Source organism: Elaeis guineensis, chromosome 5 (assembly GCF_000442705.2).
Source record: "Elaeis guineensis isolate ETL-2024a chromosome 5, EG11, whole genome shotgun sequence".
In the NCBI taxonomy this organism is placed as follows: Eukaryota; Viridiplantae; Streptophyta; class Magnoliopsida; order Arecales; family Arecaceae; genus Elaeis; species Elaeis guineensis.
In genome coordinates, this window is record NC_025997.2 from 119,577,609 (window position 1) to 119,593,974 (window position 16,366).

Here is a 16,366-nt window from a genome sequence, read left to right on the forward strand (position 1 = left end):
TAGGAGTCCGGACGAAGTCTGTCTGCAGCCGTTGGAGTCGAGGTCGGAGCCTGGCTCCCGTAGGAATCCAGGCGGAGTCTTCCTGCAATTAAAATCAAAGGTGAAGTCCGGCCCCCGTAGGAGTCCGGACAAGGCTTACCAGCAGTTGAAGTTGAGGACGGAGCCTGGCTCCTGTAGGAGTCCGAGCGGAGTCTACTTGCAGTTGAAGTCATGGGCGGAGTCCGGCTCCCATAGGAGTTCGGACGAAGTCTGTCTGCAGCCGTTGGAGTCGAGGTTGGAGCCCGGCTCTCATAGGAATCCGGGCGGAATCTTCCTGCAATTAAAATTAAAGGTGAAGTCCGGCCCCCATAGGAGTCTGGATAAGGCTTACCAGCAGTTGAAGTTGAGGATGGAGTCTGGCTCCCGTAGGAGTCCGGACGGAGTCTACTTGCAGTTGAAGTCGTGGGTGGAGTTTGGCTCCCATAGGAATCCGGATGAAGTCTGTCTGCAGCCATTGGAGTCGAGGACGAAGCCCGGCTCCCGTAAGAGTCCGGGCGGAGTCTTCCTGCAATTAAAATCAAAGATGAAGTCCGACCCCTGTAGGAGTCCGGACAAGGATTACAAGTAGTTGAAGTTGAGGACGGAGCCTGGCTCCCGTAGGAGTCCGGGCGGAGTCTACTTGCAGTTGAAGCCGTGGGTGGAGTCCGGCTCCCGTAGGAGTCCGGACGAAGTCTGTCTGCAGCCGTTGGAGTCGAGGTCGGAGCCCGGCTCCCGTAGGAGTCCGGGCGGAGTGATGGGAGCTCACCAATAGCAGTCGAAAGTCGGAAGAGACTTGCGAGGGTCAATCCCGCCAAGAACTTCGGCCGAGGGTATTTTATACCCAATAGTTTTTATTCAGGGTCTATGTAAGTATTTCCATGGAATTGGACTGAAAATCCCATAGATCTTATGTTTTGAGCTGTCTATTTAAATATAGTTGTATCAACCAAATACTACCTAATCCAAATCATATGTGAAGAAAAATTTTTTTTTTTTCTTCCTAACGTTCAAAGATTAGGATTTAGATTGTATTTAGATATGCTTTCAAAAGAATATATTAGAATTTGATGTCTCGAGATTCAGCCCACATTGAGCCCACAGCAAGGTTCGCGGCGAAAAACGGAGTCCAACGAGATCAAGACACCCCAAACGGAGCTCGGATGGAGGAGATACGAGTTTTTAAAGTCGGTACCAGATCCGAGGCAGCGGAGGACCGCCGGCGGAGCTACGGCGTGCGGCCCAGACGGGGCCAATGCGTGGGATGCACGACCCAGGCGGGCGCGTGGCCCAGCCCGTGCGCGAGCCCGCGCACGCAGGCGGCCCAGGCCCAGGCGCCCTGCCTAGGCCTGTACCCCGGTCCACTGTGGACTGAATGGTCTATGGTGGACCGCGTAGGCATTTCCCACACGTTTCTCGTGGTCTATGGTACTATTCCATAGATCGGAGTACGATCGGAGGGCCTAGGGATGTTTTGGTCTTGATCCGATGGTCTGGGGCCTTGATCTGAGTTATTTTAGCTGTGTTTGGGTTCGATTAGGATTGAGAATCCTAATCTAATACAACTTTTAGCCTTTAAAAAGGCTTGTGACGCACAAAGGAGGAGTGGTCTGATTTTTTGCTGAGGAAGCCATGCGGAACCCGAGAAGAGAAGGAGAGAGAGGCATGAGGCTACTGTGAGAGCAGGAGTAGGGTTCCTGGATAGCGGATGCCGGTCACTTCAGGGGTTCAGGGGATCTTCCAAGAGAGAGAGAGCTTTTGAGAGGAAAACTTCTAGAGAGAGAATTGGATGTACAAGGGTTGAGGGTGAGATCTTTTCTTGTAAATTTTTTTTTTCATAGTGAAGTTTGCATGCCCCATGCAGGCGAGCCCTTTTGTGGCTGATCCACGTATTTTGATTGTTTTATTTTGTTTCTTCTTTCTTCCTGCTGCATCGCGTGGTACTGAAAGGATCTTGGGAGGTGATATCCTGACCAGGCATCCACCCAACAAGTGATATCAGAGCAAGATGGTACAAGGACGTAGATTGCAGCGGTGGTGAGCAAGACTGAAGATGGAGAAGACAGGAACAATCAAGATGGAGATCAACAAGTTCGATGGTAAGAGCAATTTCTTTTTATGGCAGGCAAGGGTGAAGGACGTGCTCATCCAACAGGGGTTGATCGATGCTCTTTTGTACGATGAGAAGCCGACCATCATAGAGGTACGGGATTGGAAACGGCTATAGATGCAGGCGGTGAGCACCATCCGCATGTACCTGACGGATGAGATGGTGATCCATGTGCTGAGCGAGACTTCTCCGACGGTGCTGTAGTCGAAGCTCGAGGAGTTGTACATGGCAAAGTCTCTCACCAACACTCTTTTCCTCTGGAGGCAGTTCTACCAACTGTGGATGTTGAGAGACAGAGCATGCAGGAGCATCTCAGCCACTTTCAGAAGATCCTCACTGACCTCCTCAGCGTTGGTGAGAATGTTGAGGAGAAGACCAAGGTGCTGATTTTGCTAGCGTCGCTTCCTCTTTCATACGAATCTTTGGTGACTGCTCTTCTAGTGGGGAAGAGCACCATCAAGATGGACGAAGTCACCGCGGCGATACTCCAGAACGAGATTCTCAGGAGGGAGAACCCAGCTTCAAGCCCAGGTGGCGGTAGCTCAATTTTGGTGGCTTCTGGAGGAGCAGAAGGCGGTAGACGGAGCGACAGGAGATCGCAACAAGGGCGGTTCAAGTCCAGAAGGGACTCGAGCAAAATTAGGTGTTACCGATGTGAGGAGTTGGGACATCTAGCCAGAGATTGCCCTCAACTCAAAAATCGGACGGTGGCTGCTGTAACGACGGCCGGCAGCGATTCAGATGGAGATGTCCTAGAGATATCTGACGAGGTATCTACTTCTTTCCAGCAGTGGATATTAGATTCTGTATGCTCCTATCATGTATGTTGCAGAGAGGAGCAGTTTGACTCTCTGAAGAACAGTGAGGGCACTATATATCTGCCGGATGGATCGAGCTGTGCGATCAGAGGCATTGGGACGGTCAGTTGGAGGACACATGACGGTGCAGTGAGGAGATTGAGGAAGATCCAATACATATCTAATTTCAGACGGAATCTTATCTCACTTAGCAGACTGGATTCAAGAGGCTACAGGACGATAGCTAGTGGAGGAATCCTGAGGGTGCTACGTGGCGATATGATTGTGCTGGAGGAGAAGAAGAGGAGCAGAGGATATTATTACCTGACGGAGAGCCCAGTGCGAGATGGAGTTTCGGGAGCCCGGTGAAGCCCAGAGCGAGGTGGAGCTCCAGGAGGCGGATCGGGCACGAGACAGGAGACTTGGGAGGACGAGAGGCAACGTCGCAAGGTGAGATTCCTATTGCCGCATGACGATGCCCCGAGCAGGTCTCAGGTCAGGAAGAGCACAGCATACGACGGAGATGGGATCGAGTAGCCTGGCTCGACTCCCATGTTTGCCCATCCATGATCAGCAGACGATTGCCCCAGGACATAGGGACGAGGAGATCCAGAAGCTCTTGGAGTTTAGAGGAGGCCGAATATCGAGTCGAGGTGGAGATTGTTAGGATTTGATGCCTTAAGATTCATCCCATATTGAGCCCACAACGAGGTTCGCGGTGAAAAATGGAGTCCAACGAGATCAAGATCACTTTAAACGGAGCTCGGATGGAGGAGATACTAGCTTTTGAAGTCAGCACGAGATTCGAGGCAGCGGAGCGGCGGCGGCGCGATCGCAGGCGGGCGGCGCACGGCCCAGGCGGTGCCAATGTGCGGGACACGCTACCCAGGCGGGCGGGCGGCCCAGGTGGGCGTGCGGCCCAGGCGGGCGTGCGGCCCAGGCGGGCGCGCGGCCCAACCCATGCTTGGGCCCGCGTGCGGGCGCAGCCCAGGCCCGCGCACGCGGGCCGGCCCAGGCCCAGGCGCCCTGCCTGGGCCTGTACTCCAATCCACCGTGGACTGGACGGTCCATGGCGGATCGCGTGGACCGTGTGGGCATTTTTCACTCGTTTCTCGCGGTCCACGATACTATTTCATGGATCGGAGCGCGATCGAAGGGCCTAGGGACGTCCCGATCTTGATCCGACGATCTGAGGCCTTGATCTGGGTTATTTTAGCTATGTTTGGGTTCGATTAGGATTGAGAATCCTAATCTAATACAACTTTTAGTCTTTAAAAAGGCCTGTGACGCACAGAGGAGTAGTGGTCTGGTTTTTTGCTGAGGAAGCCACGCGGAACCCGAGAAGAGAAGGAGAGAGAGGCGTGATGCCACTGTGAGAGTAGGAGCAGGACTCCTGGACAACGGACGTCGTCACTTCAGAGGTTCAGAGGATCTTTCAAGAGAGAGAGAGTTTTTGAGAGGAGAACTTCTAGAGAGAGAGAATTGGGTGTACAAGAGTTGAGGGTGAGGTCTCTTTTTATAAAATTTTCTTTTTCATAGTGAAGTTTGCATGTCGCGTGGAGACGAATCCTTTTGTGGCGGATCCACGTATTTTGATTGTTTTGTTTTGTTTTTTCTTTCTTTCTACTGCTTCGTATGGTACTGAAAGGATCTTGGGAGATGGTATCCTGATCAGATATCTATCTAACAGAATACAAAGTAGACGAATCAATAGGTCAATTTTTACATAATTTTTAGCTCAATTTTATAAAAATATCCAAATAGATAAGAGAGCACAAATAGATAATGCAATACATACAGGGAAGGACAGGTTTACTCAGTTTCTTAGGTTGACTAATTTCCTCCATGTAACGATCATTGGACAAAGTCATTAAATATTAATTGTAGATATCCTGTACCCGAGCATGCATCCTTTACATTGCAGAATATTGTTTCCAGAGTACCAAATTGAATCGTCATTATTAGAAGATAAATAATTATTATAAATTTTAATTATCATATATATATATATATATATATTATTTTATAAAATAATATTGTAGCACTGTCAAACTAATTTTTCAAATAAATTTTGTTATACCATCCAAAAAGTATATCTTTCCACATTAAACTATATTATTAATATATAAAATTATTATATTTTTTTATAATTAAAATTTATTTATATAAATAATTAAAAATATAAAATAATTTTAAAATTTTAAATAAATATTATTTTATTATTTATATATAATTTTTTTAATTTAATTAAAAAATTATTTCCGTACATCTCTGATTCTATGCAACATATGAAATTTCGATTAGTATATAATATATTGCTATTAATATCCATCCACTGTCGAGGGCAGCCAATCGGGTGCGGTTTATACACGATTCTGGATGTACGTACCTGGTACCGGCTCAAAGCATGGACCATGGAGGGCATTGTACGCTTGGTTGAGGGGTTTTGGGTAAAGTGAAGGGCGGCAATGATCGTTTGTTTCGTTGCGGCCGCCCACGAGCCCCAGCTCTGCCGACCCCACGCTGTGCGGGACCTCTCCGCGTCGGAACCGCGTCCTGTGGGACCCACACCGGATTAATTACTTCAATTAGTTACTTACTATTAATGGTAGTTAAAGCAAGTTGTTATTGCAACCAAAGAAAAATTAAAGCTGGTTATTAAACTTTAATATGGGTAGAGGGGGTACTCAGTAATGAGTGGGCCACCGATGCGGAATCCCGATAACCTAAAGTTACCGGGAATAATTAGATCACCGCCCCTTTCTTTCTCGGCCCTCCTCCACTTTATTTTCTTTTAGCTAACTTACGATACTATCCCTGATTCGTCTTTTGTGGACCAGGATGCCGGTGCCGGGAATAATTAGATCACCCAAAAAGCACGGCAGCCGACCTCAATTATCACAACTATTATTGATTAAAAAAAAATTTAAAATTTAAAATTTATTCTAATTTGAGCAAAATGATATCCCAATAATTATTTAAATTTTTTGATCTCATATAAATATACAAAATCTTTTCAATAAATAATCGATAAAAAATTAAATATAAATTTATTTGAATTCTCATATGTTCCATCTATTTAAATTCTAAAGATTTAAATTCATGTATCTATTAATAAATATCTTGATCAATTCGTGATCAATTTTAATAAATTCATACTGTAGTATCTTCTTAATCTACAGACTATGAATTAGATCAGTTTTAATATCATTTGTAATAATTTAGGATCTTATCCAAAAAATTTAATCAGAAAATATTATTTAAAATTTTTAGTTCTGTATAAATATTCAAGATCTTCCAAACGATGGTATCTTTATTTTTTTATATTCAAGCTTTGCATGATGCATCTCTATTCTTCTGATACTTGATGTTCATTATTTATCTTAAATTATTTTTTTTATTTTATTTAAAATAGAAAAATATATAAGTTGAATCTGGTTCAATGTAATAGAAATTAAGAATTTATTTAATTTATTTAATTTATTTTTTTATTTAATTTCTCTCTCATCAAAAGTGGTGCTTCCGTACTTAATTTATCTTATATATGGACATATGATATATCATTAAACTTAAACCAACTTGTTAACTTATACATTTGTACTTCATAAATCATAAATACCATATATATATATATATATATATATATATATATATATATATATATATATATATATATATATATATATATATGGGGTATATTTTTATAGATTAATTTTCACAAACATAGGGAAATAGAATGTTTTCCGGTTACTTCGGTTGAGGTTAGCTTTGAACTTTAGATACAACCATTTAAAGTTAGAAATCATTTTAAAACTAGATTTAAGTGATAAGAAAATTGATCAAAATTTTAAATTAATAAAAAAAATTAACTTGTTTTGAGAATAAATAACTCAAACTGTAATAAAAGCAAACATGTGATCGAGGATAGCTGATCTTGACGTGAAAAGCAAAATTACAAATTTAAGTAGGGATGTTTCCGTCTTTTCACAACTAAATAAATTAGGAATGAGCAAATTGCGGAAGGACGAAAGAATTGATTCCCAAAAATAGAGGGATATTTTCGTCATAGCATATTTCTCGCATTGAATAACGCCATTACATCCGGGTGGAGAGCATCAGATGCCAAGCGCGTCCTCCGCCGGTATAAAAATATCCCCGAACCTACAGCCACCAAGCGCTCTTCGCCTCCTCTCCGCTGCTTTAAATCCCCTGTCTGTCTCCCAATCTCTCCGAGAAGAAGAACGATGGCCGATCAGCTCACCGACGACCAGATCTCCGAGTTCAAGGAGGCCTTCAGCTTGTTCGACAAGGACGGAGACGGTCAGATTTCTTGGGTCCTCGTTTGTTTGTTCTGTTCTCATCATCTTGATTTCTTTTGTGGTTTTGATCCCGTTTTGTTTGAGACCAAGGGTTTTCTTTGGCCAGATCTGGGATCGGTTAGGTTCGAATCGAAATCGTCAATATAGGGTTTCGCTTTTAGACTTTTCTCTCTTTTTTTTTTTTTGGGAATCGGATGCTTTTAATATTTTTTTCGGTGATGAATGGTTGTGGATTTTTTTATTCATTAGTTTGCTTTTTGGAATTTTTTTTTTTGCTTGATTGAGTTTTCAGTGATCATGATATCTATTTTATTGGTATGGATCTCTAATTCTTGTATAGCTGGTTCTTTATTTCGATCATGGGTTTGCAAGTTCCGTGGGTATTTGCTGATTGATTGATTTCCATCTTGTTATGGTGCTGCAATTATGATAAATTTTTCGGAAGGTTAGGCTTTAGTATTTTATGCTGTCCTATTGAAAGATTACCACATGTACTTGCTGTTGACTTTATATGTCCCATGTTATGTAGACCTGGAAGTTTGTTCTCCTCTGTAGGTGGACGCAGACATTTGTTAGTTAATACGATTTAAAAGCAAAAGCTTTTCCACATTTATGTTGCGGTAATTAGAGTGCTTCATGCTAGGTAGGTAAACTAAGGTTTTGTGGTCCTAGATATTTGGAAAGTTATGCTGTTGTTTGAATTCATCCTTTTCATTTATTTTTTTTGTGAAAAAAGGTCGGACCATGTCCAACCAATTCATGAAGATAATAAAACGGGAAACAAATTCATCCTTTCTTATTGCATTTGTATCCAAATTAATGTCTGTTTCTCAATAGCCATAGAACCTTTTGAATCCTCAAAGTTACAGGGCTCCGAATGTACACTAATGATAATGTGATTGCTGTTACATGATATCAATCTTTAGCAGTCAATTCTTTCGGAGGGATTTGTTCTTGTCGCGATTACAGTGTCTGAGAGTTGTTTGGAATACCATGAGTTGGATCTAGCCTGTTCGACATGTCTTGGCATGTACTGGTCAGAGGGCACCTTCCAGCTCAAATTTGTTCCGTCTGTCCTATTTTTATTATCCGCTATTTGGAAACTTGTAAATTGTGGCTTTAGTTTCTGTAGCATTATTTTGGTTGTTTAAAGGTTATTTTGGAAGTAATTACTACCCTCTTATTATATAAAAAAAGGTAAGAAGAATACTTGATGCAAGGTGCACGACCGAGCACATCTTCATCCTGAAACTTAGGCATCTTGTGAAAAAAATATTTTGATGGGGCCATAAACTTTTAAGAAGGTTTTCCTATATTTAATATATGTATAATCAAAAAGTCATTTTGAGTTCTTAGTGGAAGCAATAATGGAAGGAAATTAACATATCTCATTCTTCAGTGGTTGGTGGGGTTTATTCATGTGAGTTTCTTTGTCTTGCTGGAGATAGTTAGTGCGAGTTTCCCTTGAAACATAGCTCCAAATTGAACCATAGTTTCTCAAAAATTATTATATCCAATTGCCCTATAGGATGTATCGATAAATGAAAATTAGCTTTGTTGATGTAATAGGGCAAAACAAAATAAAAAAGCATTCTTCATTGCTGACTTACGTGATATGTGTCAATTAGTGGAAGCCTTGATGATTGATTGATCATTATAACTATCGTAAATGTTCCATTACTTTTTAAGTTGCATTTGGTGCATAGCCAGACAATCTTGGGAGGTAATATGGATTGCCTTCAAGATAGATTGCCATATTAATTTGTCAGTAATGTTGATTACTGTGTTTGGTACACGCAGGTAATGTTGCAGTAAAATTATGAAAAATCTTGATTGACATGTTTGGTATGACAATTAAATTATCGATAATGTGAAATCAAAATTTCAAAATACCCCAGTAATTTTGCTTGATGCTCTTCTTTCTTCCTCGTGAGAAGCGACGAAAGTGGTGTGGGTGCGGGGGTGGTGGTGCGGGAAAGCGGCGGCCCGGGGAGTGTGGGAAATTTTGGGCATGTAGGGGGGCGGACACATGCAGAGGAGCTATGGGGGTAGTGGGGATGAGCACGGAGGAGTCACAGGGGGGTGCGGGCCAAGGGGTGTGGGGAATCGCAGGCATCGAGGGGGAGATGGGAGGGGGTAGGTGCATGCAGAGGAGCCGTGGGGGTGGTGGGGACGAGCGCAGAGGAGCTGCAGGCAGATGGGGGGCAGAGGAGCTGTGGGCAGGTGAAGGGAGATGTAGGAGCTGCGGGTGGGAGGCGCACGCGGAGGAGTCGCAGGTGGTGTCGGGGAGGGGGTTGGGGGGGTGGGAGGGAGAGGGGAGGGTTGGGTGACAGGTTTTGTGTGATTTTTTTAAGGGATAGTTTTGTTCAAAATTTTTATTGCAACATTGCCAAAGAAGTGGTAATTTGGATAGCCACCCCTCCTCAAGGCTATCTAGATTGCCTTTTGGGAGGCAATGTAAATTGCCAAGGCAATCTGGATTGCTGTCCAAAAAGCATACCCAAGGTTGTCAAAGATGAAAGGCGCCTTTAAGGCATTTGGGGGTAGAACTGTCAAAATGGGCTGGCCCAGCTCGACCCGGCCCTAGCCCACATGGGTTGTGATTATGTGGGCCGGGCCGGGCTCGGCCCACTTGTTAAAAGGGGGGCTCGGCCCACTTGTTAAAAGGGGTTGTAAAAATCCTACCCGGTCCTAGCCCACATGGGCTGTGGGTTAGGGTCGGGCCAGCCCACTTTTTTTTTCTTTTCTTTTTTTTTTTCTAGGGCTAGTCGGGATCTAACAACCAGCCCCCGTGACCCCATCCCACCACCCGTCTCTCGAAGCCCTCCGACACCACCGCCTGCCACCATCGACAGACCACACAAAACGCACCCCGCTGCGCTCCAGTGCCACCACCAGCACCCGCCCCTGCTTCTCTGTCGACGTGTACTGGCTCCCGAAGCAGACATACACCATCGATCGTGGCGGGCATGCATCAAGCCAAGCCGCCACCTCCTTCATCAGGATGGAGCTCCGGCCATTGTGCCCAGCCACGTGACCGGATGAGAAGATGGGCCCTACCGCCCAGACGCGATGATAGGCCCGCTTTAGGTGGGCAAGGAAGGGGCCCTTGAGGGTGTGGAAGGTGTTGATGGCCGCCCCTAGCTGCTGGCGGTCTTGGTGAGGAAGCCCTCCCGTACAAACTCTCAGTTCGGGTCGCAGGCCCTGAACCGGCATCGGAGGTTGGGAAGGTGGTCGAAGGGGAAGATCGAGGATGAGGGGAGGTCGGAAAGGACAGTGAGGGCATTGGGGCCATTGCCGTCCTCACGACGAGGCATGCAGAGCCAGACGTGGTTGATTACGGAGACGGCGAAGGCGTCAGAGGAGTAGAAGATAAGGAAGGAGACTTCGAGGTCGGCGGCGAGGCGGTTGGTCCAGTCGAGCATGAAGTCGGAGAGGAAGGCGGAGGGTGGGTGGAGATGGGATTGGACCTAGTGATGTACGTCGGAGCTGAGGAGGGAGAGGGTGTGGACGAGGGCGGCGACGGCGGCGGAGGCTTGGGGAGGGACATCACGTATGTGCTCGACGCCGGCAGGGAGGGAAGGGTGGGTGGGGAGGGGAAGGGTGAGGGGCCCGGTGGAGGGGACGGTGGACAAGAAGGGCCTTGCGGAGGGGAGGGGAAGGGCGAGGGGCCTGACAGGAGGGGCCAGCCCATAGGCCGACCCGATCCTAACTCGGTTCAACCCATGGGCTACAAGGGCCGGGCCAAAAGGCCCACTTTCATAAATGGGCTAGAATTTTTCAGCTTGGCTCGGCCCATTTTTAGGGCCAAATGGGCCAAATGGGCTGGCCCATGGGCCTTGGCCCATTTTGACACCTCTATTTAGGGGGTCTAGCGCCTTGAGACGAGAGGCACTAGAAAAGCATTTGTCTGAGTGAAGTAAGGGGCTAAAATTGTATATAAAAAGGTAAAAAATATGATATATAAATAAATAACAACTAGAGATAACTATTGTAACATGAATTATCATATAATTAACAATTTAAGCATAAAAAATATATAAAACAGTAAAATGCTCAACTAGTTCAAGATAAAGTATATAATAACAAACCATAGGCAGTTCTAAATTCATGAATGAAACAGAAAACATAATAAGCCCTAAAGTTCATCAATGGAGTCTCAGAAAACATAAACAGTCCTAAAGTGGAATCATGTAAATAAAACAAAGAAGATAAACAGCCCTAAAGCTTAAAGTTATTCAATGGAATTATCAGATTTAGTTCCACTTCCATAGTTGTCATCACTTTCATCTTCTTCTCCATTGGATTTATATCCTTCAACATTTTCTTCAAACTCATTTGAATCAGCCTCTATCTCTTTAAAACTAACTTTTTCATATTAATTGACCACTTTACCTCCTGTTAGTAATGGAGCTGAGAAGTTAAATACGTGGCTTTTTAGGTTTCTTATACTTTTCAGCCATTAAAAAAAAATAATCGTAGAGTTCACTGAGGCGCTAAAGGCAAACACCTCACCTCATTGAGAAAGGCTCTAAAAGGCGCCAAAGGCATGCACCTGAGTGAAGGGGCATCGCTTGAAGCATCAAGAGGCGATAACCCCTTCTGGTGCCTCGCCTGGGCGCCTAAGGCATGTATTTTGGTGCTTTTGACATCACCAAGCATACCAAATGTTGTAATCTAGTGAGCCCACTTTAAATTGCAAGCAATTTGGATAGATTGCTAACTAACAAACACAACCTTAAGGATTTAGCATGTTGACATGGATCATTTACACATGTACACCTAGTAGTTCATTATAAGAAAATTAAGAATATTTGAAAATAAATGTACCATATACATGACGACATGTATATTAGCTATACTTTAGAAAGTAATTAGACTGGTATGGGTCACGTTCTACATTGATTTCTTTATCCACGTTTTTATTGCATGCCATAGTTCTCTAAACCATTTGTTTTATTTTATTTTATTTTGTAAGCAGTTGAGCATTAAAACATTAAAAGATACATTTTGCCCAAACATTTAGTTGTTGAATATATTTTTACCTTTTGGTCTTTAAACTTCATCAACTTGGAGTTACTCTCCAAAAAAGTAGTTGGAATCTGAGTCTACCTCTTTTTGGATATTGAAAAATAAGGATTTAGTGTTGAATTTTAATCCAACTTATGATAGTTTATGCGGGAAAAGTAGGCTTGGCTAGTAAAGATCTTTTGAGGCTTCTGGTTTAGTTCTTTATATGCATGTACAAATGTTAAGTTACTTGGATTTTACACTCAAATGATTCTTTTTATAGTTCTTTTTATAATTCTATCTCTTTCTTTTTTTGATTCTGTTTGTTTTTTCCTCTGATACGTCTCTTTTTTATCTGTGTCATGCCGGGGATCCACAATGTTGACCATTCATTGGTATATGAGCTAGTTTTCTGTATGTCTGTGTGGGAGCATGATGCTCTGTCCATGCAACTGATTGCAATGCATCATTTTGAAACCGAGATGAGCTATCCAAAGCTTTTTCTCCTAGTGCAACCTGCATATGCAGATTATAGCAATGTCACTTAGTTGTGTGCCTTCTTGTTTAGATACTTGAAGCTTAACAGACTTGTTAGTTTCTTTATGGCGCATATACTTCCTTTTACATCCCTGATTATTGAAGTAGGTGGAGGTTGCTAATAAGAATCTGCAATTTGTGATCTGGGAATATCAGGCAATGACCATCCTCCACCTCCAGTATATTATGCTCATCAATGCTGAAACAAACTTGCAAAGCTGTGAACTTTGGAAGAGTTGAAGGATTTAATAAGACATTGACAAGATTTTTTTTTTTTTTTTAAATTTTTGATGCAAGTGAGAAATATGTCTCTATATTTGATAGATTTTGGTTTAGATCTTTGTTTTTTTCTTGGGGAGGTGGGGGGGGGGATCAAGCAGCTGAATTGAGTGTGTCTGATTTCATTGTACTTTTATGGATGTTTCTCTATGTGGTCTCTTTTTCTCTTTTGGTTGGTACCCTCAGAGCTGAACTTAGGCTAGGTCATCAAAGATGTCACAAAAACCATGGTTTCGGATGATGGTAAGTGGCCCAGCCTGATAAGAGTATATGAGTTCTGCTACTGATAGATGATTCATGCCTTCCTTGCTATCACTGAGCTATTCACCTGCAAATGCACCAGAAAATGTGGTCCTTTTGTCAGCATCCACGCACAGTTATTTATTCTATTTTTTCGGATTTGCAGCATCATATGTTTTGCTCCATTTTTTTTACATTTGTGGTCCATGTTTTTATTTGTTTGTTTATTATGTAGACATGCTGCAAAAAATTCATTTCAGCAATTTTGCATCAACTTCTGTTAGACTTCAGAAAACTGACATGCTTTTGAATATAAATTGTGTTATTTTGATGTGTTGAATATTGTTAATGGGTATTGAAATTCACAGATAAAAAGAAAGTTGGATGATTTGAAATCATAATATAATTTATTTTGCATTAAATTGTACAGGCTGCATCACAACCAAGGAGCTGGGGACTGTTATGAGATCACTGGGGCAGAATCCTACTGAGGCGGAGCTCCAAGACATGATCAACGAGGTGGATGCAGATGGAAATGGTACAATAGACTTCCCAGAGTTCCTTAACTTGATGGCTCGCAAGATGAAGGACACTGATTCGGAGGAGGAGCTAAAGGAGGCATTCCGAGTTTTTGACAAGGACCAAAATGGGTTCATCTCAGCTGCTGAGCTTCGCCATGTCATGACCAACCTCGGTGAGAAGCTTACCGATGAGGAGGTTGATGAGATGATCCGCGAGGCTGATGTTGATGGTGATGGCCAGATCAACTATGAGGAGTTTGTCAAAGTCATGATGGCCAAGTGAGAAATCCTCACTAAAAACCTTTTTATGAAAAAGCAGAACATTCATGGCAGATAAGTAGTATTATGTGATTCCCTTCATTCCCTGTTTTGTAGGTAGTAGTATTTATTTGGCTAGTTGTAGTTGTGGAAAGTAAAAGAACCGTGTTACTGTCTTCTGGCTTGGGTGGTGGTTGTCTTGCACTTTGTGTGTTTCTGTGAATTTCTGTTTCCTCTTCATTTCATCATCTTCAGAGCTTGGGCTTGGATCTTGATGCAAGATCTTCTTTATCTATTTTTCAAGTGATTGCAAACTAGCTACATGGTGCCACCTTCCATGACTCAAATTTCATTGAAATCATTTTTAACCCTTGTACTGTATGTGCCCTTCTTTGTTGCATGGTTTTTGTCATCTGATCCTGAAAACTGTTGCATGGATTAGTTACAGTGTTTCTTCTCCACTGCCTTATAGCGTGCATGGATAGCAATGCTTCTTGGCGTTATGCCCTAGACCTCCAAGGGTCTAACCCCATCCATTTTCTAGTTGACTTCTCACACTTAAGAGCAAGCCAAACTCAAACGGGTTCACCGGTTCATTTCTTGGCCTGCCACGTGGACCAAGGTTTCTGTTCGAGAGTTGCTCCATTCAAAGCCTATTGGGTTGGGCTTGTGGCGTCTGTTAGTGGATGTTTTGAGCATCCTTGATTGCTGGGCTTAATTGTCTGTGTCTGTTCGCATTCTAGTCTGTCTGGTTGCTTGATGTTCCATGGATGCTATATTTCCGTTAAATATTAGTTGGATGCTCTGCCATGTCTACTTTATGCTTCCTCTTTAATTTAAAAAAAACGATATGAGAAACTGGATAATTGAGTCGTTTTTTTTTTCTAAACCAGTTCTAGAGAATAAAAGTTGAGAGATTCGAGAGAAATTAGATGCTCTTCGGTGGTCCGTAATTCCTTAAACCTCCATGATGGTAGATTACAAAGATAAAAGGGGACGCGTTTATATCCCTGCGGTCCAAAATGTGGGGTGCCGTCACGTCACAATCTTGATGCTTGGATGAGGCGCCGAGCGTGGGCAATATCTGCTCATACGTCGGTTTCCTTGCTTTACCATGTTATCTCACCGGCGTTTACATGGCGTCACACGTGCACCGAAGCCGCCCACCCCACCACAACCCCCGGGAAAAAAAAAGAAAAAAAAGGGGGGGGTGGGGGGAGGGGAAGGAAGAAAAAGAAAAGAAGGCCCTGGTCAAGATAAATGATGCATAAAAAAGACAGTAATATCTCATATTAGTGTCATACCGGATAGAAAGTGAAATTATGATGAGGATCAGGTCCACTGTGGATCTAATGTGAAATCATTCTACGTGGATTCATTTAATTCTAAGATAAAACTATTAAATAAATTCATTTCATCTCAAATATAATAATTTCTTGTGTTATATGGATAGTGCGGTTTGTATGGATAGTGCGGTTTGTATGGTCCTGGCTCGACATGCAGGGCCCCTCGGTGCTGGCTAACAATGAAATGCCATGCCCTGCTAATGGATGTGACCTTAAGGTTGGAGAAAATATTTGCATCCTAAATGGATGTGGCTTATAGAGCTCAGGGTTAATGGGTCTGGATTCTCTGTCGCACTTGGCGCCGTGCATGTGCAATTTGGTCAGCCTGATAGAGGACATATGTCGCGTTGCATGCTGGACCACGGGCAAGGACATGTGTCGCGGGGAGTTTCCCGGGGAAGCCACCCCAAAATTAATGGACTTCTGCACAGTTACACTGCATGTTAGAGGATTCAAAAGAAGGCTGGGAGAGTTCTGATCTGATGACTTGATAAGCTATCTGGAATATTTTGCAGGCGGCGTCAGAAGAGGAGGATACAAGAGAAGAGACGTGGAAGCGAGCCCGAGAGGAGCCCTTCTCCCCAGAAGAGGCGCGGTGGCCGTCGCCCAAAGAACTGCGCCATCCTTTGATAATAATATGGTGGGATCTGTGGACAAGATACAAGCTTGTAATACCGGAGGCATAGCCAAACAACCACAAATAATGCAAGCTGAAACTACGGTATGTACACGGTAAATGTACACCTTATATTATTTGTGCATGAAAAAGCTGGAGAACTGATTTCTATGGGTTTATATGGAGACCTTATGTTGTTATTTGTGCATGAAAAAGCTGGAGAACTGATTTCTATGAGTTTATATGGAGACCTCAGTTGGCTCTTTTTTTTTTTTTTAGATCCGGCCGTTTTTTTTTTTTTTTTTTTGTATCATCGTA

At 43.2% G+C, this 16,366-nt stretch overlaps 1 protein-coding gene and 1 pseudogene across 1 annotated transcript; one reads left to right on the top strand and one right to left on the bottom strand.

The window, feature by feature from the left end:
* The first annotated feature begins 7,017 nt into the window (after positions 1–7,017).
* Positions 7,018–16,290, top strand: LOC105045506 (calmodulin-7). The gene is made up of 3 exons (XM_010923810.4): positions 7,018–7,242; positions 13,738–14,107; positions 15,948–16,290. Exons 1-3 carry the CDS (start codon positions 7,167–7,169, stop codon positions 16,060–16,062), a joined length of 561 nt encoding a protein of 186 aa, XP_010922112.2. The 5' UTR covers positions 7,018–7,166; the 3' UTR covers positions 16,063–16,290.
* On the bottom strand, positions 10,006–13,434 carry LOC140857759 (flavonol 3-O-glucosyltransferase UGT89B1-like; annotated as a pseudogene).
* Positions 16,291–16,366: the final 76 nt, after the last annotated feature.

Coding starts and splice junctions, on each gene's coding strand:
- LOC105045506 (XM_010923810.4), top strand. CDS start 7,167: ATGGCCGATCAGCTCACCGACGACCAGATCTCCGAGTTCAAGGAGGCC. Junction 7,243..13,737: donor GTTCGACAAGGACGGAGACG/GTCAGATTTCTT, acceptor TAAATTGTACAG/GCTGCATCACAACCAAGGAG. Junction 14,108..15,947: donor GTCAAAGTCATGATGGCCAA/GTGAGAAATCCT, acceptor AATATTTTGCAG/GCGGCGTCAGAAGAGGAGGA.